Source organism: Eulemur rufifrons, chromosome 30, assembly GCF_041146395.1.
Source record: "Eulemur rufifrons isolate Redbay chromosome 30, OSU_ERuf_1, whole genome shotgun sequence".
Lineage (NCBI taxonomy): Eukaryota > Metazoa > Chordata > Mammalia > Primates > Lemuridae > Eulemur > Eulemur rufifrons.
This window is the reverse complement of record NC_091012.1, coordinates 143,073,590-143,097,165: the sequence shown is the minus strand read 5'-3', so window position 1 is coordinate 143,097,165 and position 23,576 is coordinate 143,073,590. Positions and strand designations below refer to the sequence as shown.

Genomic DNA, 23,576 nt, shown 5'->3' with positions numbered 1-23,576 from the left:
GAGCCATAGCTTCCCGCGGTTTCAGGTGTCCCAGGCAAGATAACATTCCCACTTGGAGCCTATTTTTATGCCAAGCACGTAGAAAGGTTAGCGTACTTGCTATTTTAGAAGGGCTGACATTACCCGTGCGATGAACTCCCTTTCCCTGCCCTCCCCGGGGAATGTGATCCAGCTCCCTGGTTCTGTGCATGGTAGGGTCGAAGCCACGCCAGCCTCGGGCGCAGAGACCAGGCGCTGAGTTTACGGTCAGCTGCCACCCAGATCTCCTGGGCAAGTCACGTGAAATTTCTAGTCCTCAGATTTTCCCCTGTGACACGAGGAGGATGCAATGTAGGAATTCCGTGGCTCCTTCTAGCATGTCTCATAGAACAGGTCAAAATGTGAAACTATGCCACACCCACGACAGCTAGCGGTTAAGGAAAACCCACTAACGCATTGAAATTTCACGTTGGGAGAGTACAAGCTGCCCAATGCACCTTTGATTGAACCATAAAGTATAAAAGTAATGCTCGAGTATTAACTGTAAGTATTCATTTCAAGTATTAACGACCATCAAGTATGAAATTAATACACTCAAGCTGTGCATGGGACTGGGGGTGCCGGACCCACCTCTCAGTTGAAAATCCACAAATAACTTTTGACTCCCCAAACACTTAATTATTAGCCCTCTACTATTGATCAGAAGCCTTACCAATAACATAAACACCGATCAACACCTATTTCGTATGCTCTACGTCTGACACAAGGGCTGTCTGAATAGTATCCCGGCATGTAATATGAAAAATTATGGAAATTACGGCTGGATAGCTTCTGGAGAGCCCTCCTAGACTATATCCTTACAATAAAGTAAGCTAGAGAAAAAAAAATTATTAAAATCTGAAAGAAGAGAAAATATATTTGCTATTCAGTAAGTGGAAGTGGATCATCATAAAGGTCTTCATCCTCATCATCTTCACATTGAGTAGGCGGAGGAGGAGAAGGAGGAGGAGGAGGAGGAGGAAGAGGAGGAGGAAGGGGAGGGGTGAGTCTTGCTGTCTCTGGAGTGGCACACGCGAAACAAAATATCCACGTATCAGAGGACCAGCATAGTTCAAATCTGTGCTGTTCAATGGCCAACTGATATATATGTTATTACATATTATATATAACATATATATATATAGTGTGCATGTATATATATTCAGTCCCACTCAGGTATGGAATCATACATAAAGCTTAGTATATACGCACGGCATCAGCCCTCAATATAATGGGTGGTTAAATCACTGGCCCGTAAACACCACCACCAGAGTCTCCAACACCGTGCACGACATCATGCTTCCATGCGTCCTACCCAGTTTCCAAACACGCTTTATTTGCAGGAAAACTCAGACATCGTTTCTTAGAAACAAAAACCCCAAGAACACTGATGAAATACCACCTTCTGGAAAGGCAGGCATCCGGGAGGACAGCGGCGTCTGCCCGTCACCACATAAGGGCTCTCAGGAAAACTCTCTTTTCAAAGGCATCTGTGGAGTTTGCAGGGTTGCAACATCGCAAACAGAGAAAGCCATTGTCTGTTTCCCTAAGGAGACACCGCCGAGGGGACATTCCTCTCAAAGTGCCACCTGTCACCAGACTAATGCACGTACTCCATCAAGAAAATGGGGTGAGTTTGGGTCCACCTGCTACCTGAACACATTACCCTAAAAATACAGAGAGAGGTGAAGTTTCTCAACCTCCGGCCAAGGGTCTAACTCCTGGGCGGATATTCTAAGAATTCATCCCGCGAAAGGAAGAGAAAGCATCTCAGCAGAGGTGCCATGCAGAGCCCCCACGCTTGGCAAGAGATGAACGTTCTCTACGTGTTTTCCGAGGGCAGCTCCGCCCCGCAGGCCACCCTACCCCAAACAGGACCCGTGCGCTCAGGGGTTCTCCATGACAAATCATAATCACAGAGATAACAATTTGCTAATATATGAATTCAAGGATTCCACAGGTCTCCCAATACATGCTTCTTAGAATCTCAGGTCAAAGGCTTTCTCCTCACGCCATCAATTTTCAAGGAAAGATTTTTGGTTGCTCATAAATTTTAACGAGGAAGCCACTGAGAAGTATTCTCAGAGGCCGGGATTAAGGATCAGTCGTCGTACATGACGTTAAATCGCATGGGGGTACTCAGGTAAGCAGGGGAGGAGACACGAGTTCCACACGGGACTGCACGCGATGGCACGTGTTCAGGTTTCTCCAAGCGTTGAATGATTATGTGCATGTTAATTATTCATACATTTACACTTCTCAACCAATACATGAGACAGTGGCCCCACGTGTTGGGGGAGACGCATGGCTAACTGTGAACAATCTTTGGGCAATTTCAACAAAGATCACCCATGTCAAAAACAGGAAAGGTGAGTCCCTTCCATGTTCCATGTATGAGCTTAAATTCTGCAGCTTACCTGGATTTTTATATAGGTACCAATCCCAGGTCTGTTTGAAAGTAGTAACCTTCAAAACCCCCCCCCCCAAAATAAGAAGTGTTTCTTTACCCCCTTCTTGGAAAATTTAACTAAAGGATTAATTATTACTGCATTTTTGAAAGGATGGTATTTGCTATGGTGTGAATGTCTGTGTCTCCCCCAAAATCCATTTGCTGAAATGCTCACCCCGCAAGGTGATGCTGTTAGGAGGTGGGGCCTTTGGGAGGTGATGAGGTCCTGAGGGTGGAGCCTCTTGGATGGGATCAGTGTCCTTATAAAGGGACCCCAGAGAGCTCCCTCGCCCCTTCCACCATGTGAGGACACAGAGAGAAGGCGCCATCTATGAACCAGGAAGTGAGTCCCCACCAGACACAGCCTCTGCCACGCCGGGATCTTGGACGTCCAGCCTCCAGCACTGAGAGAGGGAACAGGCAGGCCCTGCTTCAGGCATCCCGTAACTGTGCACACACTGCTTACCTGAGTCAGGAAGTCTCGAAACAAGATTTGAGCTACCGTGATCAAAACAAGATGGCAGCTGGAGAAGTTCCAACCGGTTAGAACCAAGATGGCGGACAAACCAACCGCCTCTTGCCCTTGCAGCTTCATTCTACCCTCATTTTTTTTTTTTTTTTTTTTTTTTGAGACAGAGTCTCACTTTGTTGCCCAGGCTAGAGTGAGTGCCGTGGTGTCAGCCTAGCTCACAGCAACCTCAAACTCCTGGGCTCAAGGGATCCTCCTGTCTCAGCCTCCCGAGTAGTTGGGATTACAGGCATGCACCACCATGCCCGGCTAATTTTTTCTATATATATTTTTAGCTGTCCATATAATTTCTTTCTATTTTTTTTAGTAGAGATGGGGTCTCGCTCTTGCTCAGGCTGGTCTCGAACTCCTGAGCTCAAACGATCCGCCCACCTCGGCCTCCCAGAGTGCTAGGATTACAGGCGTGAGCCACCGCGCCCGGCCCATTCTATCCTCATTACCAATAAAATTACCATGTAAGTTTCTGACCCTAACTTCCCACTCCGGTCGTGCACCTGACCCCATGACCACTTCTGGTTTGACTGTATTTAGGAGAAAGGACGGCGTCACCCTAATTCCAGAAAAACACTGTCCCTTTCCAAGAAATAATATGAATATTCTTCCCCTTGTTTAGCCTACAATTAAGCTGTTTCTTAAATAGAGAGACCCAAGGATCCACGGGGCCAGTTCTCCTGCGCAGGGAGAAGTAGCCTCTACTCTGAGTGTAGAGTAGACTTTCTATTCTTCCTTAAATAAAACTTGCTTTCACTCTACACTGTCCACTTGCTCCTGAATTCTTTCTTGTGGGAAGCCAAGGACCCACTTGGACTTCAAGTGATTCCCAGCATTGGGAGTGAGGTTCCTGGGTCAACACTCATGTGCACGTATGGAGGTAACATTCATCGGAAACCAAGCAGGTGGGGGGGGGATGGGTAAATTCACATCTAACGGGTACAATGAGCACTATGTGGGTGATGGACGCACTTGTAACTTTGACTCAGAGAGTACAAAAGCAATTCATGTAACCAAAAAAGCAATAAATGTCTTTTGTTTATAAATTACCTAGTTTAAGGTATTTTGTTATAGCAGCCCAGATGAACTAAGACAGTATTTCAAGCTTGTGAAGGCAGGCATTCATCGAGACCTTATTATAATAAACTGATGTTTTTCTTTCTTAATGATCAGTTCATTTGTGACCCAAGAAAGAAAACACGTATCTGTTATAGTTCATCTATTATATACATCTTTCACAAAATTACATACAAAATTAAATGTAAATAGCTACAGAAATGGTACCATGTCTGCACTCCTAATTTTCCCTGTCTTGCCTCACTTGAACTCAACATTTGTAGGTGGCCTCCTACTTTTCTCTAAATTCAAATGTCAAATTAAAATGACCCATGCCCAAAGAAGGGAAAGAGAGCTATGAAATCACAGCTACATAAAACAACGCACAGAGCTACAAAAAAACGGGCCACAGGGTTACGCAGTCCTAACATTCTAAATAAACAGCTCCATTAACTCCCCCATCTCCAACCCCTTAAAAAAGATCTCTTTAGATTACAAAAATCAAGTTCAGAAAAAGCAAGGGAGCTGTAGGTTCCCAAGGAGAAGAATTTCAGTTACGTGCACAAGACAGGTCCACACTACACCCCGAACCGAGCGGGGTTAACTCAGATGTCAACGGCGTCACTGCACAACGCGGTGAGTGTTTCTAGTCCGTTTTATTCCCCAGAAGCTCAGACCAGGCTTGGGGTGTTGCTAAGATCATCCCCTCAAAGACACCACCGTGGGTACTGCCTTCCCCCGGGGGTGCAAGATGGAATGAGACACAGCTCCCAAGGGAACCCCAAGAACAGCCTGGCTGGGGAGAAATGAAACATTTTGGGGTGACACCGGTTTTCATATTTACATTATTCTATCATTTTTGTATCATCAAATATGATCGTTCTTTTGCCAACAATTTAGAAGCGTCGACAAACAGACAACAAAAAAAAAACCTTTTATAAACGTGAACACCATTCTCAGCTCACGGATGCAGGGTTGGAGGTAGTTAAATTCTAGAATTCCTGCCATCACTGGCTATTGGATATATTCTCAGGGATTCCTGCTTTTTCAGAGTTTAACAGGAAAAGAAGATTCAAAGAGCTCAAACACCTGGAGATAAGAACTCAGAAAACACATGCAGGTCTGAGCCCAAGTCTGAAAAAGGAAAAGGTTCCTTCCTTCTGCACCAAATCATCAGTCTATCGTCCAACAGTCATTTCAACATGGTTACCAAAAAATAAATAAAAGAAAAGCTTTCCTCTCTCCTTCAAATAAACCTTGTCAAAGAACGCACAACCTGTGCTCCCAGATAAATTAGGGAACGTGAAGCCCAACTGAACATTTACCAGAACCAGAATGACTTTTGCTCAGTTATGTCCCTTTTATTCTAAGCAACTCTGAGAGGACACTAATGCCCCTGGCCACACTGGGAAGATATTACCAGATCACTGAATTCCAGTGGCTTGGCATCACGTAAAGACACATAGAGAAAAAGGGTGTTGATTTGATTCAGCAATCCCACTACTGGGCATCTACTCGAAAGAAAAAAAAGACATTCTATAAAAAAGACATCTGCACTCAAATGTTTATAGCAGCACAATTCCCAATTGCAAAGATGTGGAAACAACCCAAGTGCCCATCGATCCATGAGTGGATTAATAAAATGTGGTATCTGTACACCATGGAGTTCTACTCAGCCACAAAAAACAATGGTGATCTAGCACCTCTTGTGTTATCCTGGGTGGAGCTGGAGCCCATTCTACTAAGTGAAGTATAGCAAGAATGGAAACACAAGCACCACATGGACTTACTATCAAATTGGTACTAATGGATCAACAAGTATGTGCACATATAGAAATAACATTCATCGGAAATCAAGCAGGTGGGAGGGGGAGGAGGGGATGGGTAAATAAATTTACACCTACTGGGTACAATGCACACTGTCTGGAGGGTGGGCACACTTACAACTTTGACTTAAAGCATACAAAAGCAATTTATGTCACCAAAACATTTGTACCCCCTTAATATTCTGAAATTAAAAAATTACTTTAAATTAAAAAAAAAAAAAGTTAGACAGGAGCTGTTCTTTAAACCAAGACAGCTGAGTTGATTCCAAATTAGTGGCTATAGAAAGGAGAAAAAAAAAAAATAGGCAGAACCTCCCAGAGGTGCGGTTTCCACACACTCCAGCCCGGGGCCGAGTCCGGTCTGCGGCTAGTTCTGGGGGGCCGGCATGCAATGGATGGTTTTTATGTCCACAAATTTTTTTTTAGTGTGTTTCTAAATGGTTGGGGGCGGGCGGCAGGGGAATCAAAAGAACAATAATATTTCATGGCACAAAACATATATGAAATGCGGCGTCCGCCAAGCTTTATGGGAACACGCTCGTTGATGGATGTTTTTCGGCTGCTTTTGAGCCCCGAGGGCACAGCGCAGGCGTTGAGACACGGACACAGCGCGGTCCGCAAAGCCAAAGACGGCCACGCTGGGAGCCCGCGGTGACAGGGTCGGCGGACTGCGGTCAGGGCTGCTGGAAGCCGGCCCGTGTCCCCTCCCTGCCCAGAACGGCAGCAGCTACGACTGAGGACGGCTGCCACGCGCTGACACGGGAAGGCTGGCCAGGGGTCCCCGGGGAAGGAAACTACGGAATACCAGAAAACCTGGAAAAATCAAGCAAAACGCTGTTGTCGCTTGTGGAAGGCTAGAAGTCACATCCTCTGCTAACAAGGCACAGTGAGTTTCTACGGAGTAGAGCAGCCACGCGGTGAAACAGAGCCTGCATCACTCGGACAAGACACCGCACGGCCGAGATGACGGTCACAGGCGCGGCAGGTTGTCAACGCACAAAGGGCAGGGGGACAGGAAGGAATGAGAGTCCACGTACAAGGGGACGCCGGAGCTCCAGGAAGCCCACGAGTGGCGGCTCGGGGACCTCGAACGTGAGCCTCGGCTCTGGGAGGCTTTTCCAGTTTCCTTTGCTCGGCACCGTGGGCCCATCCGAGGCACAGCTGAGAACTGGGAACCACTGACAAGGGCCGACGCCGCCCTGTGCCACCTGCCCCTTCACTAAAACATGTCACCACTTCTTCTTATCGTTTTCTCCCAAGCCAGTGCCCTCGCCCTTCTCAGCCCTGCTAAGACAACAGTTAAAATGAGGCACTTCTGCAGAGGGGGAAGGAAGACTAACAACAGCTCAGGATTAGGACTCTGCAGTCAGATGTCAGCGTGAACAAACAAACAACAAAAAAGCCCACAGTTCTGAGGATGAACCACACCAGCCAGGCCAAGATAAGAGAAGTACGTGAGGGTGAGGGAGATGTCTCTTTGTAAGAAAGTCTCCAGGACGGTGATGATCTGTTATCCAAAAACAATGTTGACATTTCCCACTTCACTGAAAAAAGTGCCGTGGAAGTGCTGGGTGATCATCACTGAGAATGGGCTCGTTTAAACTCAAAACATGCACATGAGCAAAAAAAAAAAAAAAATACGTATTTTAATTACTCCCAAGAACACGCAGTCAACCAGCAAGGTGCAAAAAGTGAAGGTTGGGACAGATGTCAGCCTCCTGGTCTTCCCGTCTATTTGTGGGACATTTTTTCTTCTTCGGAGGGAAGGAAGGAAGGGAGGGAGGGAGGGAGGAGGGGAAGGAAGGAAGGAAAGAAAGAGGGAGGGAAGGAAGGAAGGAGGGAGGGAGAGAGGCAGGGAAGAAAGGAAGGAAGGAGGGTGGGAAGGGAGGAAGGAAGGAGGGAGGGAAGGAAGGAAGGAAGGAAGGAGAGAGGGAAGGGAGGAAGGAAGGAGAGAGGGAGAGAGGCAGGGAAGAAAGGAAGGAAGGAGAGAGGGAAGGGAGGAAGGAAGGAGAGAGGGAAGGGAGGAAGGAAGGAGAGAGGGAAGGAAGGAAGGGAGGGAGGAGGGGAAGGAAGGAAGGAAAGAAAAAGGGAGGGAAGGAAGGAAGGAGGGAGGGAGGGAAGGGCAGGGAGAAAGTACTGACATGCTGATGAATGTTCTGTGCTGACTCCTCCCCAAAGGCCCAGCTTTAAGAACTACCCACTACTCCATCACTGTCCAACACAAAAACAACACAGTGAGGAAAAGGCAAAAACCATGGGCCGTCAGCTTTACACACTTAGATATTCTGATGCCAAAAAAAAAAAAAAAAAAAAAAAAAAAAAATTTCCAAAAATACATCACAGCAGCGTGAGACTGCCAGGACCAGCGCACAGAGGACAGACCTCACCGTTGTGGCCTGGAAAAGTCTGCTTTCAACAACAATCAAAAAACTGTCTGAAAAAGCACACAGCTCTGTCTCCTCTCCCCTGGTCGGAGGGTTGCACAACCAAAGCGAAATCCAGACGGACACGAGAGAAAGAAGTTAGGAGCTAACTGATGTCTCTGGTTTATCGAACGAGAGTCGGGTTCGAAAGGATTCAACAAGGACAGCCGGAAAAGAGAGGAACTTAGATCACTTAGAAATAAAAACTGGGCATGCCGTGGCAGCTTGTGTTCACGGTGAGGCACAGACAGCAAAGGATTCTGAGAAACGGGAAGGGAACGTCACAGACGCCACACAACAGCGCCCACCGAGGGGGCGTCTGCTGCCCGCACTTCCCGCACGGGGGCAGAGGGAGACAGACCCCAAAACGTTTCCTTAAAAAAAAAAGGCCGGACGCGGTGGCTCATGTCTGTCATCCCAGCACTCTGGAAGGCCGAAGTGGGTGGATTGCTCGAGGTCAGGAGTTCAAGACCAGCCTGAGCAACAGACAGATCCTGTCTCTACTAAAAATAGAAAGAAATTATCTGGACAACTAAAAATATATATAGAAAAAAATTACCCAGGCATGGTGGCGCATGCCTGTAGTCCCAGCTACTCGGGAGGCTGAGGCAGGAGGATCGCTTGAGCCCAGGAGTTGAGGTTGCTGTGAGCTAGGCTGACGCCACGGCACTCTAGCCCGGGCAACAGAGAGAGACTGTCTCAAAAAAAAAAAAAAAAAGTGCAGGTCGAGTGGATTTATTGCACACCTAATTTTCTAAAAACACACACAGATTAGGGACAGGACAGATTTCTGCACCGCTTGCCGCCACGGAAAATCACCCACTCGTGACAATGCATGTGTTTTCTCCTTTGAACCTCTGCGATCCCACCAGATCTGGGGGGTCCAGGGTCAATACTGCCAGTGGCAATATTGGTGGTTCACCAGTTGGGTGGTTTCTAAACAGCATCCCTCCCCCCACACCAACCGGGTGCATCTTAGCGCACACACAGAACCGTCACCCGCGGGACTCAGACGTCCCGAGCCTCTTGGGTCAAGGCAGACACTCAGGGGAAGTGTTTTTCCTCTGGGTTAAAAAGCAGTTTTCGGCCAGGCGAGGTGGCTCACGCCTGTGATCCCAGCACTCTGGGAGGCAGAAGCAGGAGGATCGCTTGAGGCCAGGAGTTTGAGACCAGCCTGAGCAAGAGCAAGACCGTTTCTCTACTAAACATAGAAAAAATTAGCCAGGCGTGCTGGTGGTACCTGTAGTCCCAGCACTTTCAGAGGAGGCCCAGGGGGGAGGACGCATTGAGACTAGGAGTTCCAGACCAGCCTGGACAACACAGCAAGACCCCATCTGTACAAAAAATAAGAAAAATTAGCCAGGCATAGTGGCGCACACCCACAGTCCCAGCTACTCAGGGGGCTGGGGCAGGATGATGGCTTGAGCCCAGGAGTTGGAGGTTGCAGTGAACTATGATGACACCACTGCACTCCAGCCCAGGCAACAGAGCAAGACTCTGCCTCAAAAAAAAAAGAAAAAAAAATAGTTCTCAATGTTGGAAAATGTCACCTGTTTCCCTGGGCCCTCAAGACACACCCACAATGACTCCCCTACTCAAGGTGAAACTATCCGTGGGTAATTTTTTCAATGAGTTGCACCCATGGTGTTGAGTTTTAAAAGAAAGACAGAACTCAAGAATCCTTTCCCGTAATCAAATCTAAAACACCCCTGTCTACGCCAAAAAGCTGGTGTGCACAGATTCTAAAACAACGCTTCAAAGGAACGGCCTTACTCTCACCCATCCCCCCCACCCCTACCCCTCCAAAAAACCTGATTCTCGCAAAACCGGACCACTCAGGTGTCAGACAACAAAAGCAGCCACCTCAGGACCCACGAGCGAGCGGGCTGTCACCGCCCGCGTCTACAGAGCAAATAATTCCCACAAGGGGGAAAGACTCGTTCCCGGTATCATGCAGAGAACATAACACATTGGACACCTTTTTTGGTTTGGTTTTTTTTTTTTTTTTTTCATTTTTATAAGTGTGTGCATTGTATGCTCATGTTGCACACTTTCCAAACATAAAACGTGTCTCTCTTTCCAGGAAGGGCGTCCTGGCCAAAGAGTCTCTCCCCGGTGTCCCAGAAGCAAGGTTCCCGCTCCCGTGAAACTGTAAACGCGAACGCGCGGGACGCCACAGCGCCGCAGCCCCGCGTCGGCTGGCGCCGGGGAGAGGTTCGTTCTACCCCACACCCGGAATCTCCTTGGGGTTATTTCTGAGCCCTCCCGGGGAGGACTGGCGCTGCGAATCACGCAGCACGTCCTAAGCGGCTGCGAAGGGGAAACGTCCCACGGGCGGCAGCGCTCTCGGGAGCCGAGGTTTGCGACGCCACGTGGGAACCGCGGGGAGCGCGCCGGAGAAGAGCAGGGCGCCAGAACGCACAGCTGTCTCTCTGTCTTCTTCGTCGCTTTATTTTTTCCACGCCCTTTCCTCTCGGTGTCAAAGACCGCGGATGGACACCAAGCCGCGCGGTGGCTATTTGCAGCAAAGCATCCCACCGGCCACCCTGCGGGGCAAGGAGTCCTAAGCGGAGGAGGGACGGCCGCCCTACAGGAAGCCGCCGTCCCTGATGCCGAAGAAGCCCCCGCTGACGCCGTCCCCCAGGGAGAACACGTGCGCCTGGTCCAAGCCCCACTCGCCCTCGTCCTGGTCCTCCAGCTCGGCCTCCGCCGCGCCGCTGCGGGCGTTCTCATACAGAAACACCTGCTCGTCCACGTGCGCCGGGGCCAGCCGGTTCCTCTTGGCGCTGACCACGTTGGCCGCGGAGCCGAAGAGGCGCTCGGGCGGGATGCGCGTGGCCGTGACGCACCAGTACTTCTGCAGCACCTTGGGCAGCACCGGGAACAGCGCCAGGCGGTCGGACCACCACTTGAGGGGGTCCTCGTTGAGGCCGAGCACCTTCTGCGACTTGAAGTTGCTCAGCTCCTCCACCACCTGGGCGTGCCACTCCTCCTGGTCCTCCACGCCGCCCGTCTGGCAGAAGATCTCGGCCAGCATGTTGTTGATGGCGCAGGCGGGCGCGGGTGCGGGCGTGAGCGCGAGCTTCTTCGCCGGGGGCTCCTCGGGCACAGGGATCATCTTGTCCTCGGCCGGCCGGTAGGCGCCGCCGTCTTTGACCTTGTCCAGCAGGCCTTTGGCCTCTTCCACCACGCGGTTCTCCACCTGCTGCCTCTCGAAGGCGGACAGGAAGGGCAGCCTCTTGTAGCGCGGGTCCAGGAAGGTGGCCACGTTTAAGAACATGTCGGTCTCGGGCGTCTCCTGGTAGGTCTTGGAGAACTCCTTGGCGATGACCTCTTTGGCCATGCTGATCTCTTTGGAGTCCGTCTCCTTCACGTTGAGGGTGGTGTTCAGGAGCATGTGCAGCAGCGGCTTCACCATGCTGATGGTAGGGTACCTGGAGGCCGACAGCATCTCCGCCACCTGCTTGAAGGGCTGCAGCAGCTCCACCAGGCCCTCGATGGTGGCCCACTCGGTGGCCTCCAGCATCAGGTGATGGTTGTTGCTGTCCTCCACCAGGACGCCGGCGATGGCGAACTGCTGCTCCCGGAGTCTCTGCAGCATGGCCAAGGTGCTGCCCCACCAGGACACGCGGTCGCTCAGCAGCATGCAGTGCGCCACGTTCTGCTGCCTCTGCTTCTCGTACAGCATGTACATGGCCACCGCGGACTGCTGGAAGTATTCCACCAGCTTGCGGCAGCGCGACAGCAGGCCGCCCAGCTTGGGCAGCTGGAAGGCCTGCCGGATGCCGGCGTTGAAGGTCTGCCCGAGGCAGGGCATCTGCACCGCGATGTCCAGCAACGAGCACGCCTTCACGATGTCCTTGCCGCAGTCGGTGGTGGCGCCGAACACCTTGGCGCTGACGCCCCACTCGATGAAGACCTCGTAGAGCACCCGCGTGATGGTCTCCGCCGTGTTGTCCTCGGGCACCTCGAACGTCTTCAGGCACCTGGAGCCCAGGGACAGGCAGCTGGGGGAGCCGACGCTCCCCAGGAAGTGCACGGCCAGCGTCACGTAGGCGCGGTTCTGGTTCTGGCTGCGCCACATGTCCGTGGAGAGGCCGCACCACGAGGCGTCCGTCAGCTCCTTGAGGATCACTTCGCGGGCCGCGCCGTACTTCTCAGGGATGGCCTTGCTGCAGATGTACTTCCTGCTGGGGACCTCGTAGCGGGGGTCGGCCGTCTTCAGCAGCGCCTTGAAGGTGGGCTCGTCCACGATGGACGCCGGGTACAGCCCCTCGCAGATGAGCCCCACCACGGCGGCCGTCAGCTCCTGCTGCTTCTTGCTCTCGTGGCCGTGGCCGGACTTCACAGCCAGCGCGTCCGGCGCCGGCTGCTGGGAGGACTCGGGCTTCAGCCTGGAGAAGGCGGTGGCGAAGGCTTCGCGCATCTGCTCCGTGTTGCTCTTGACGAACTCGCAGAACTCCTCGGGGTGGTTCTTCTCCAGGTGGTAGGACAGGTTGGAGGTGTTGCCGGAGTAGGCGATCTGGGCCATGCAGATGCGGCAGTAGATTTTCTTCCACTGCAGGATGCATCCTTCGGCGTTGGTGTCGAAGCCGAAATACTTCCACACCTTGCTCTTGGCGCGCGGGTGGGCCACCAGCTTCAGGTCCGCCTGCGAGCCGTCGGCGCCTTTACTCTCCATCGCGTCCCCGCCGGAGCCCGCCTGCCGCGCCGCCGCTCATGCGTGGGCACCTGCTAAGAAGCAGCAAGACAAACACAGCGTGAGAAGGGACCCGGGCACACGCGGGAGCCCTGCCGGGGAGCGGGCGGGACGGCGGGCGGGCACCCAAGCAGCTCCGCTTTCAAGCAAAGGGTGTTCGCGGTGACCCGAGGGGCCCGGCTTCTTTGCGGGTGGCTTTTGCAAAGCGGAGGGGAAGAGTCGGACACGCGATCGGGCTCTTTCTTCCGGGTTAATCCTACACGGCAGCGACTCCGTACGTGTGAAAAGACATGTTTTTTTGGTTTCGAGAGTGGCATTTTCGAAGGGGTGCTCACCGCAGCGCATTCCTTGGTGCACGCACCTGTTTACTGGCTCCTGGCTCCGGGAGCTCCGCCAGGCACCCACCGGGTCGGGGAGCCAGGTGTGTCACTTTTGGGGAAAGTTCTCGCGTAGGGAGCCCACAAGCAGTGCGGGACACAGAACACCATCACCATGCGAACCCCGGATCCCCCGGAGCAAGAACCGATGTCAACCACCAGGGGAGATTGGTCACGTGCATTGAAGAGGCAAAAACGGACTCTGATTTGGCTAAGGTGGTCTTTAAGCTTAAGCTTGCTAACAGGAGTGACACCCTTCTCAAATATTATGCTTTCTTCTTCTCCTTCCTTCCTTCCCTCCCTCCTTCCTTACCTTCTTTCTTTTTGAGACACAGTCGTACTGTGTCACCCTGGCTAGAGAGCAGTAGTGTCATCACAGCTCACTGCAGCCTCCAACTCCTGGGCTCAAGCGATCCTCCCGCCTCAGCCTCCCGAGTAGCTAGGACTACAGGCATGCACCACCATGCCCTGCTAATTTTTTTTTTTTTCTATATATATTTTTAGTTGGCCAGCTAATTTCTTTCTATTTTTAGTAGAGACGGGGTCTCGCTCTTGCTCAGGCTAGTCTCGAACTCCTGACCTCGAGCGATCCTCCCACCTCGGCCTCCCAGAGTGCTAGGATTACAGGCGTGAGCCACCGCGCCCGTTCAACCTTAATGCCTTCGAATGAAGCCATTTGGAACGCCGCCGCAAGCTCTGTGTTCGGCACGGGGGCATCCCTGTTCTGTGACCGCGTCTGAGCCACCACACATTTCTCAACCCCTACAAGTCCTCAAAGGGTCCGCTGCACACAGCCCACCTGCGGGCAGAATGCAGCTTTGCTAGGCACAGGGGCAGCTGTGGGAACATCACTGGCCCTCAGCGTGGAGGTCTGTGTGACCCAGTGGAGGTCTGCGTGACCCAGATGCCAGCCCTCGGGGGTTCCTGTTGTCATAGCATGCCCACACGTCCCTTGCAGCTGCCATTCAAAGGCCACCTCTGTGCCTGGGAGCCCCAAAAGGACAGCTGGGTTTTGCTAAAAGCTGCCAGTTAAATCTGCAAACTTCCAGGATAGCACTCAGGAGGTTAAACAACAAACTGCACCCCACCCCACCCCCAGGTATTTTTTCTCAGTGTTGGGAATCTGCTCAGAGCTACATCACGCAAACTTCAATAATGATGACAGAGCTGCGGTCCCCAACCTTTTTGGCACCAGGGACCGGTTTCACAGAAGACAATTTTTCCACAGGGTGGCGGGGCTGGGGGAAGCAGGGGCAGGCGATGGTTTGGGGATGATTCAAGAGCATTACATTTCTTGTGCACTTTATTTCTATTATTGTTACACTGTAATATAGAATGAGATAATTACACAATACAACATAGGTTGGGGCCCCCTGCTCTAGAGAGCTGAATAGTGGACCCCGCCCTTCAAAAAATTGTGTCCGCAAGGTACATGGGAATGAAACCTTGTTTAGAAAAAGGGGTCTCTGCAGATACAATTAAGTGAAGGATCTCAAGATGAGATCATCCTGCATTAGGTGAGCCCTAAACCCAATGACAGGTGTCCTCCTAAGAGACAGCAGAGGAGACACAGACGCAGAGGAGAAGCCACATGGAGACAGACGCAGAGGCTGGAGTGACGTGGCCACAAGCCCAGGGACGCCTGGAGCCCCCAGGAGCCGGAAGAGGCAGGAAGGAGCCTCCCCTGGAGCCTGCGGAGGGAGCGCAGCCCCCAGACACCTGCGTCTCACACTCCTGGGCTCCGGGACTGGGAGGGGACACAGTCCTGTTGTCTTAAGCCACCTAGTTTGCGGCACTTTGCTATGTAACCCCAGGACACGCATACCAGCAGGATGAAACTACAAAAGGTATTATAAGTGTTAATGTCGCCTTCAGTGATATTTGGGGTCTCAGAACGCCCCCCACATCCTCACAGACAGTCACACCCTGCCATGCAGGCTGTCCGTCAGCGGTGTCCGCCTGAGGCTTACCGGGAAGGAGCCGCAATGTGCGGGGGTTCCCTGGGCGTCCCCGCAGCTCAGTGGCCTCACTTCCCAAGGCGGGTACGGTGGAGTGTGGTCTCTCCGCCACCCCCAGCGCCCCGGTCTGCACTAAGGCAGGAGCTGAGGGAAAGAGCTTCCACGGGACATGCAGGGAGAGCCCTACACAACGTCCTCTTTCGGGACTTGCGAAAGAGGAAAAATCCCAAAACTGCCTGTTCTGCACCGGAGTGAGGCCGGAGTCCCTGTACCTGCAAAAGGCGGCGAAGGAAAACAGAAAGCATCTGAAAACGCCTCCCTCTTTGCACTGGAATGTTAGCTTCTCAGTCCTACCCGAGTGCCCCAGTGAGGCTCCACCAGATCTTCCTACGACATCATCGTCATCATCACTGTTATTTGGCCCAAGAACATCCTGACGCCTCAAAAAAAAGCTTTATAGTCTATTACGAATATTAGTTGGTTGAAAGAGGTCCTGTTACCTAGAATGAGTTTTTGATTCTATCAGAACTACACTAGGATTATTATTTGGTTGAAAGAGGTCCTATTACCTAGAATGAGTTTTTTATTCCATTAGAATTATACTAGGATTATTATTAAGCTGAAAGAGGTCCTCTTACCGAGAACAAGTCTTTTGCTCTATTATAATATTTTATTATTATTATTATTTGGTTGAAAGAGGTCCTAGCACCTAAAACAAGTTTTTTTACTCTAATATCATTATTATTAGGCTGAAAGGGGTCCTGGCACCTAGAGCAATGTTTTGTCCTCAAAGCAGGAATGCCCAAATCCCTAACAAAGTGTCATTGGAGGCGATAACCCACCACCTGCACAACCCACCGTCCACACAATCCACTGTCTGCACAATCTCCTGTCCACACAATCCGCTGTCAGTCTGCACAATCCACTGTCTACACAACCCACCATCTACACAATCCACTGTCAGTCTGCACAATCTATTGTCTGCACAACCCACTATCTACACAATCCACTGTCAGTCTGCACAATCCATTGTCTACACAACCCACCATCTACACAATCCACTGTCTGCATAATCTCCTGTCTACACAATCCACGGTCAGTCTGCACAATCCATTGTCTACACAACCCAACATCTACACAATCCACTGTCAGTCTGCACAATCTACTGTCTGCACAATCCACCATCTACACAATCCACTGTCAGACTGCACAATCTACTGTCTGCACAATCCACCATCTACACAATCCACTGTCTGCCCAGTCTCCTGTCTACACAATCCACCATCAGTCTGCACAATCTATTGCCTGCGCAATCCGCCATCAGTCTGCACAATCCATTGTCTGCACAACCCACCATCTACACAATCCACTGTCTGCACAGTCTTCTGTCTACACAATCCACAGTCAGTCTGCACAATCCACCATCAGTCTGCACAATCTATTGCCTGCACAATCCACCATCAGTCTGCACAATCCAAAGTCTGCACAACCCACCAATCTACACAATCCACTGTCTGCATAGTCTCCTGTCTACACAATCCACGGTCAGTCTGCACAATCCACCATCAGTCTGCACAATCCATTGTCTGCACAACTCACCATCTACACAATCCACTGCACAATCTCCTGTCTACACAATCCACGGTCAGTCTGCACAATCTATTGTCTGCACAATCCACCATCAGTCTGCACAATCCATTGCCTGCACAATCCACCGTCTGCAGAATCCACCCTCAGTCTGCACAATCATCTCCTGTCTGTACCATGCAGTCACAGGTGGTTTCCCAGAGAGGCCCCAAATAAATTTTTCTTCCAAGCAGCCTCTGACTGGCTCATTCTCAAAGGATGGTCCTGGCCTTACGATGGTGCTGTCCCCAGGACACTGCCAGGGGTCTGGCCAGGTCCTGCCTTTTCCAAATGCACGCCCACGAGAGAAGCCTCCAGACTGCCCCGGGGTGATCCCACAGAACCAGCACATCGCAAGACACAAGGAGGAAGAACCCAGTCTCCTCTCCTTCAGCCAAACAGGCCAGAAAAACCCTATAACGCAGTTACTCTTCCCCCTAATGTTGTGTTGTTTTGCAGATCATAGTTATTTTTTGTTTAAAAAATACACAGCATATAGTCAAAGGGTACAAAGTCTCAGACAGGAGAAATAAATTTTGTGCTCTATTGCACAGCATGGTGACTATAACTAATTAACAACAATGTATTGTATATTTCAAAATTGCTAAAGAGTAGTTTTTTTCGTAGTTACTTGGTTTTAAATAAAATTATATATTTAAGGTGTGCAACATGACGTTTGGACATGCACACACACAGTGAAATGATCACTGCTCAAGATAATCCATCTCCTCACAGTTACCATTTTTTAAGTTCTTCCAGTTGAATAATACAAGGGCATAAAAAATACGAAACTCCTAAGAGATCAAACCTTATTATTCTTCAAACAGTCAATTTTAAATCTTCTTGCCACCAAAAATAAATAAATAAGCAAGTGAGGTGATGGATATTCCTTTCATTATCCCACAATGTAGATACACATGAAAGTGCCACATTGTACCCATAAATATATACAATTATTGCTTGTCCATTAAAAATATGCAAACAAATATATATGGTTTTGGTAATGACATGTAATCGGCTTATGATCATTCCTTTTAAATAAATTATTAAACATGTTCTGAATTTCTGTTTTACTTTCTCGTAGGGTAAATTACTGATTGGTATCACTTACACAAACAGATAAATAAACAAATTTTTTGTGGGGTCCTCATTTTGTGAAAGAGTAAAAGGACCCCGTGATGGAGAAGTTTGAAAACTTGTGTGTTCTACACGATGCCTGTAGCCACTATTCGTAAAACCAAAAGGAATTCCCTTTCCCTTTATAGCTTTTCTTAGTTTTGTTTTTAACCCTATAGTTTGAAAACTAGGACTATTCCTAAAACAGTTTTCTGAGTGGTCCTGCTGATATATTTTTTGGTAGATACTCACTCCTCTGCTACAGCACTTGCAAATCCATTTTCTATCCCTGAAAGTTAAGGAGTATTCTATGGCCTCCTATTTCCTACAGGATTTTTAAGGCAAATTCTGTGCAGTATTTGAACTGGGCTCGAAAACAGGCCTCTTCAATCTTCCCCCCTTTTCAAAACTCATGTGAAGCCTCAGAGAAAATTTAGTATCTGACAGACCATCCTGTTATTAATAATGGCAGGTAGAGACTTTACACAAAAGGACCATTTTCAACAGGTGTCGGGCCATTATCAGTGTTTGAGTTGTTCCATCATATCAAGATATTAAATACACTAATTAAATCATGTATTTTGAAATCTGGCCGATGGCTATAACTTACTGTATGGACACCTAGATACAGTGTTAAGAAAATAGAGACAGACTCTCTTACAGGAATTCTCAATTTGCTCATAAACCATCTCTGTAAAGGCAGGACCAACACCTATGGATACTTTGTAACTATCTTGTTTTCACACATCATGAGTTTTAACAAAACAGCATGCAGGGATACCTTACATGTTAGCAGTTTCTTCCTTGTGTTCATACAATCCCAGGTCAATCACAATGTGTGCCACATGTATTCCCTTTACAAAATGTCTAAGAGCATATTCAATTTGGAAGTTCTAAGGAGGGAAAAAAAAAAAAATACAGGTGTTTCCAATCTGCACTGGGGACCAGGCATTCTTGGTTAGCTCAATACACCGGGCAAAGTTCAACGTTTCCCAGGCAAAGGTCAAGTCCTCCCAGTGAGAAGCAAAAACAAAATGCTGATTAGGAAGCCAGACACCAGCACACAAATCTAAAACTATTTCTAATCCACGGACAGGAACTGGTTCCGGAAAGGTCAGCTAATAAAGTTAATCTTTATAGAAAGTGATGCCGTCTCCATACAGGTGCAGAGTCCCTTGGCTGACACGTGATTTCATCAGTAGCTGGTCTTTTAACAACCGTTTTTTTTGTTTGTTTGTTTTTGTTTTTTTAAATGAATCAATAAGAGAGAACAATACGCACACATTTCTGACGCACAACAGACAAGCTTTCAAGGCGAGCATTTGGGTTTGCTGCTGCAAGGAACTGCCCTGCCAGGCTTCAATTTAATTCTCAGTTTAATTCTGCCTCTACCCTGAAAGCATTAACAGCCTTAAGCAGGCTAAGCAGCAAAAATTGCATAGATAAACATGACTTACAAGACGGCACCATTCTTCAGCGGCTTTAAACAGTTCTTCCCTTTGCAAGTGACTACTGATTTAAGAGAAACACTTTCGCCCCTCGGCCCCCACCCCAGCCTCTAAGCCCAGGGTACAAATTTTTCTTCACTCTCCGATTGCTCTAAGTGCCTTAAACCTACTGAAATGTGGTGTATCAGAAAACCAAAAGCTTAGTGCACCGGAAAATTAAAAAATTGTTTTTCCCAGGGGGTGCAGGTTTGAAGAGGGTTGAGATTCCCTTAAAAATACCTGCTCCTCACGCAGCTGTTTTCAGAAAGCGTGGCCCAAGGACCCCTGCCGTCCTGAGGCCTTTTCAGTGGGTGAACAGAGAAAGTCAGAAGTATTTTCACAACAACACCCAAATGCTATCAGGCTTGCAAAAACCACACACACAGTGTCTCGCTAAGGCCCCTCTGACCCGCTGTCATTCTGAAAGCAGAGACGCAGCTGACTGCCTAGGCCAGACATTTTAAGAGATGGCCTACAAGGTAAAAAAAAAAAAAAAAAAAAGAAACAAACAAACACCACCACCCTCCCCTCGGAATCCTTTGTTTTGGAAAATCGTTATTTTTTCACTTAAAAATAAAGTGTCCTCAATCATTCCCCCAACATAGCACGGATGTATTATACTTCGATTTCTAGCAGTTTCTAAATAAACGCTGGCAGGCTTCTCGCTGTTACCACATTACCGGCCACGTGAGTTGTATTTAACTCCCGCTCACCTTGGGAGCCCTAAGAACTATTTTCCGAGCTGCACACAACTCACGCCCAGAAAACTATTAAAAAAATAATAATAATAACAAATTTTTCATGACATGAGAAAGGATCGTTCTGTTTTCCAAGTTTGTATTCTGTTTTCCTAATAAAACACTACGGCCCCAAGGGGAAAAAAAATTTTTTTTGGTAGTGTGGCCGTCCGTGGGTTCAGCTCCGAACGTGTAAACAGATTAATAAATACAGGCCACATACGTACAACGACAGCACACGGGTACCGAGACCAGAAAGTTTGAGACCCGTGACTCAGAGGATGTTTATAAAGGCCAGAGAAACAAAGTTGCGGCTGAGCGGAAGTGCCCTCCCGCTGAGACCGCGCTGGCTCCCGCGGGCCCCGGGACGCGACCCCCGGGCCCCCGTGCGCGCTCCGCCCGTCCCCCCGGGAAGAGCCGGTGCCGACTTACCGCGGTGGGGGTCGCGGGCTCCCGGTCGCCCCCCGCTCCCGGGGCCAGGGGCGCGCTCACGGCCGGACCCCCTGCGCCGCGCAGAGCCGCCTGAGGTCCAGGGCGCGCGGCGTGCGGGCCCCGGGGGACCCTGCCATGGCCCCAGGGGGGGACCCCGGCTTCTCGGGACGACCCCGGCCCCCGGCAGGCGGGGAGGCCGCGCGCGCGCGCGCGGAGGGCCGGGCAGCTGCGCGGCGGGGCTGGCCCGGGCTGGGGCGCGCAGGGCCTCCCCGGGAGCGCGCGGCCCCCGCCGCCCGGCGCCCCCGCCCCTCTTCCGGGAGCGCCCCGGCCCCCGCCCAGGTCACTCGGGGCCCGCCCGCCCCCGCCCCGGGGGCCCGCCGAGCCCGGCGCGCGCCCCCGTCCCCGCCCAGCGCGCCGCGACCCCCGCCCGCGCCGCTAACCTGGCTCCACGAAGCCCCCGCGGCAGCGGCGCAGCAGCTGCGCCAGCACCACCGCGGCGCCGGCCGCGTAGACCCGCAGGGCCGCCCGCGCCGCAGACAAAGGCGACATGGCTGCCCGGCCGCGCCACCGCTTCCGCGCCGCCCGCGGGACACCGCGCAGCCCCGCCGGACGGAAGCGCGCCCGCCCCGGCCCGCCCCGCCCCGCGCAGCGCACGGCCCGCGATCGCCGTTCCGAGCCCCCGCCCGACCCTCGCCCCGGCTGCGGACCCCCGCCCGGGCCCCTCCCGCACTGCAGACCCCCGCCCGGGCCCCTCCCGCACTGCAGACCCCCGCCCGGGCCCCTCTCCAACGGCAGACCCCCACCCGCGCCCCTCCAGGACCACTGACCCTTCCCCTGGACCCCAACCCGGACCGCAGACCCCCGCCCGGACCACAGACCCCCCCCCAGCCAGGACCCCTCCCCAGACCACAGACCCCCGCCCGGACCCCTCCCAGACCACAGACCCCCGCCCGGACCTTTCCCAGACCACAGACGCCCCCCCCCCCCCGCCAGGACCCCTTCCAGACCACAGACCCCCGCCCGGACCCTTCCCGGACCACAGACCCCCCCCCCGCCAGGACCCCTCCCAGACCACAGACCCCCGCCCGGACCCCTCCCGGACCACAGACACCCCCCCCCGCCAGGACCCCTCCCAGACCACAGACCCCCGCCCGGACCCTTCCCGGACCACAGACCCCCCCCCAGCCAGGACCCCTCCCCAGACCACAGACCCCCGCCCGGACCCCTCCCGGACCACAGACCGCCCCCCCCACCCCCCGCTCGGATCCCTGCCCCGGACGCAAATTTTCCGCCGGGACCCCACAACTCCCACCTGGACCCCACTGGGCCCATGGAGCGCCCCCCCAACCTCCGCAGGGACCCCTGCCGGACCAGACCACATATCCCCACCCGGATCCCAGCCAGGGAACACAGACCCCCACCGAGAACCCCCAGACACCCACCAGGGACCACGGACCCCCTACCCGAACCCCACCCGGGACTTGGAGCCGTCATCTGGACCCCTGCTGGGACCCCGGACCCCTGCCCGACCCCGCCTCGGACGCTCATCTCCTGCAGGGACTCAGAACCTCCACCTGGACCCCACTGGGTCCACGCACCCCCACCCAGATCCCAGCCAGGGACCACGGACCCCCACCCAGACCCCACTCGGGACACGGGCCCCCACCCGGAATCCTAGACACGGACCACCGACCCTCCCCAGGGTAAGACTGGCACAGAGCCGGTCTCTAGGACACCCCTCCCCCACCCCCTCTGAATGCTCATCCTCCTGCGCCCCAACACCTGCCCGGCTCAACGACTGTCGGCGACATCCGGGAATAGCCCCTGACCTGGCAGTTCCACGCTCTGCCCTGAAACCGCAACGGAAAATCCTCGACCCGCCAAAAAAAAAAAAAAAACCCATCCCCCAACTTTAAAAAACATATATAAGCCTACTCCAAACTTCTGGGCGGCGGACTTCTCTGGCCCCTCTCTCGGGACCGTGAACCTGGCCGGGGGGCGCTCAAATAATGCCTGGTTGCTTGCCCCTTTCCACTCTGCTCGTCTTTCTTTCTCTGGCGCCCACCATCCAAAAACCTTACAACCAGAGCCTCCACTGTGACCACAGGACGTCCCCACACACACACACACACCAGGCTTCCACCCCTCCCCCAAACCACTCCAGGACCACAGACCCCCACCCGGATCCCCACCGGGCCCCCAGACCAAGTTGAAAACCGTAGACCTCCCACCCAGACCTCCCGCAGGGAACCCCAGACTCCTTGGAGGACCATGGAGCCGCAGTCGGACCCCACAGGGAAACTCAGACCCCTGTCCGGACCACAGACCCCTCCCCAACCCCCCCAGGGACCACAGGGCTCCGCTGGAACCCTGGAAGAGAACCACAGACTCCTGCGGTGATTACAGACCCTCGCCCGGCCCCCTGCAGGGACCCCCACGGGACCCCCACCCAGACTCTGCCGGGACAAATGCTGAAATCCCCTATGGGCCCCCTCCAGGACCCCTGAGGACACCCACCCAGGCCTGCACCCCACCAGAACCCTCAGACCCACACCCAGTCCCCCACGGAGACCCCAAGCCTGGCACCCCCAGACCTCACGGGGACCTTAACACCTGTTGGAACCTCAGACCCCCACCCAGATCCTCCCTGGACCCAGACAGCCACCTGGACTCCAACCCAGCACCCTCCACACACACACATGCACGCACATACAACAGGGCCAGACCCCAAACCTTGCAGAGGTCCAGGACCAAGGGTCTCCACCTGGTCCTCACCTGACCCCCGCCAAGACCCCTACTCCTCTGGAGCCCTGGCCCCCATCCCCATAAAAAGTGACGTTTCCTGGTCCAAT

General features: G+C 52.3%; 2 protein-coding genes across 5 annotated transcripts in view; both read right to left on the bottom strand.

Annotated features, from left to right (window-relative positions):
• DHRSX (dehydrogenase/reductase X-linked) overlaps nt 1–21,325 on the bottom strand; it is a 122,033-nt gene extending 100,708 nt beyond the window's left edge. Inside the window, exon 1 of the mRNA XM_069463229.1 lies at nt 21,165–21,325. Coding sequence (XP_069319330.1) covers nt 21,165–21,273 — 109 coding nt within the window. The 5' untranslated portion in view covers nt 21,274–21,325. The remainder of the gene's footprint in view (nt 1–21,164) is intronic.
• Nucleotides 10,821–21,215, bottom strand: ZBED1 (zinc finger BED-type containing 1). Of its 4 annotated transcripts, none has more exons than XM_069463225.1 (2): nt 21,165–21,215; nt 10,821–13,026 (listed from the first exon to the last, which is right to left on the bottom strand). In XM_069463225.1, the coding sequence occupies exon 2, from the start codon at nt 12,971–12,973 to the stop codon at nt 10,880–10,882; it is 2,094 nt and encodes a 697-aa protein (XP_069319326.1). In that variant the 5' UTR covers nt 12,974–13,026; nt 21,165–21,215; the 3' UTR covers nt 10,821–10,879. The 4 variants fall into 4 exon arrangements, with proteins under 4 accessions (XP_069319326.1, XP_069319327.1, XP_069319329.1 ...); XM_069463226.1 differs by lacking the exon at nt 21,165–21,215 and adding an exon at nt 20,725–20,955; XM_069463228.1 differs by lacking the exon at nt 21,165–21,215 and adding an exon at nt 20,725–20,955 and having other exon boundaries at nt 10,821–13,023.
• Nucleotides 21,326–23,576: the final 2,251 nt, after the last annotated feature.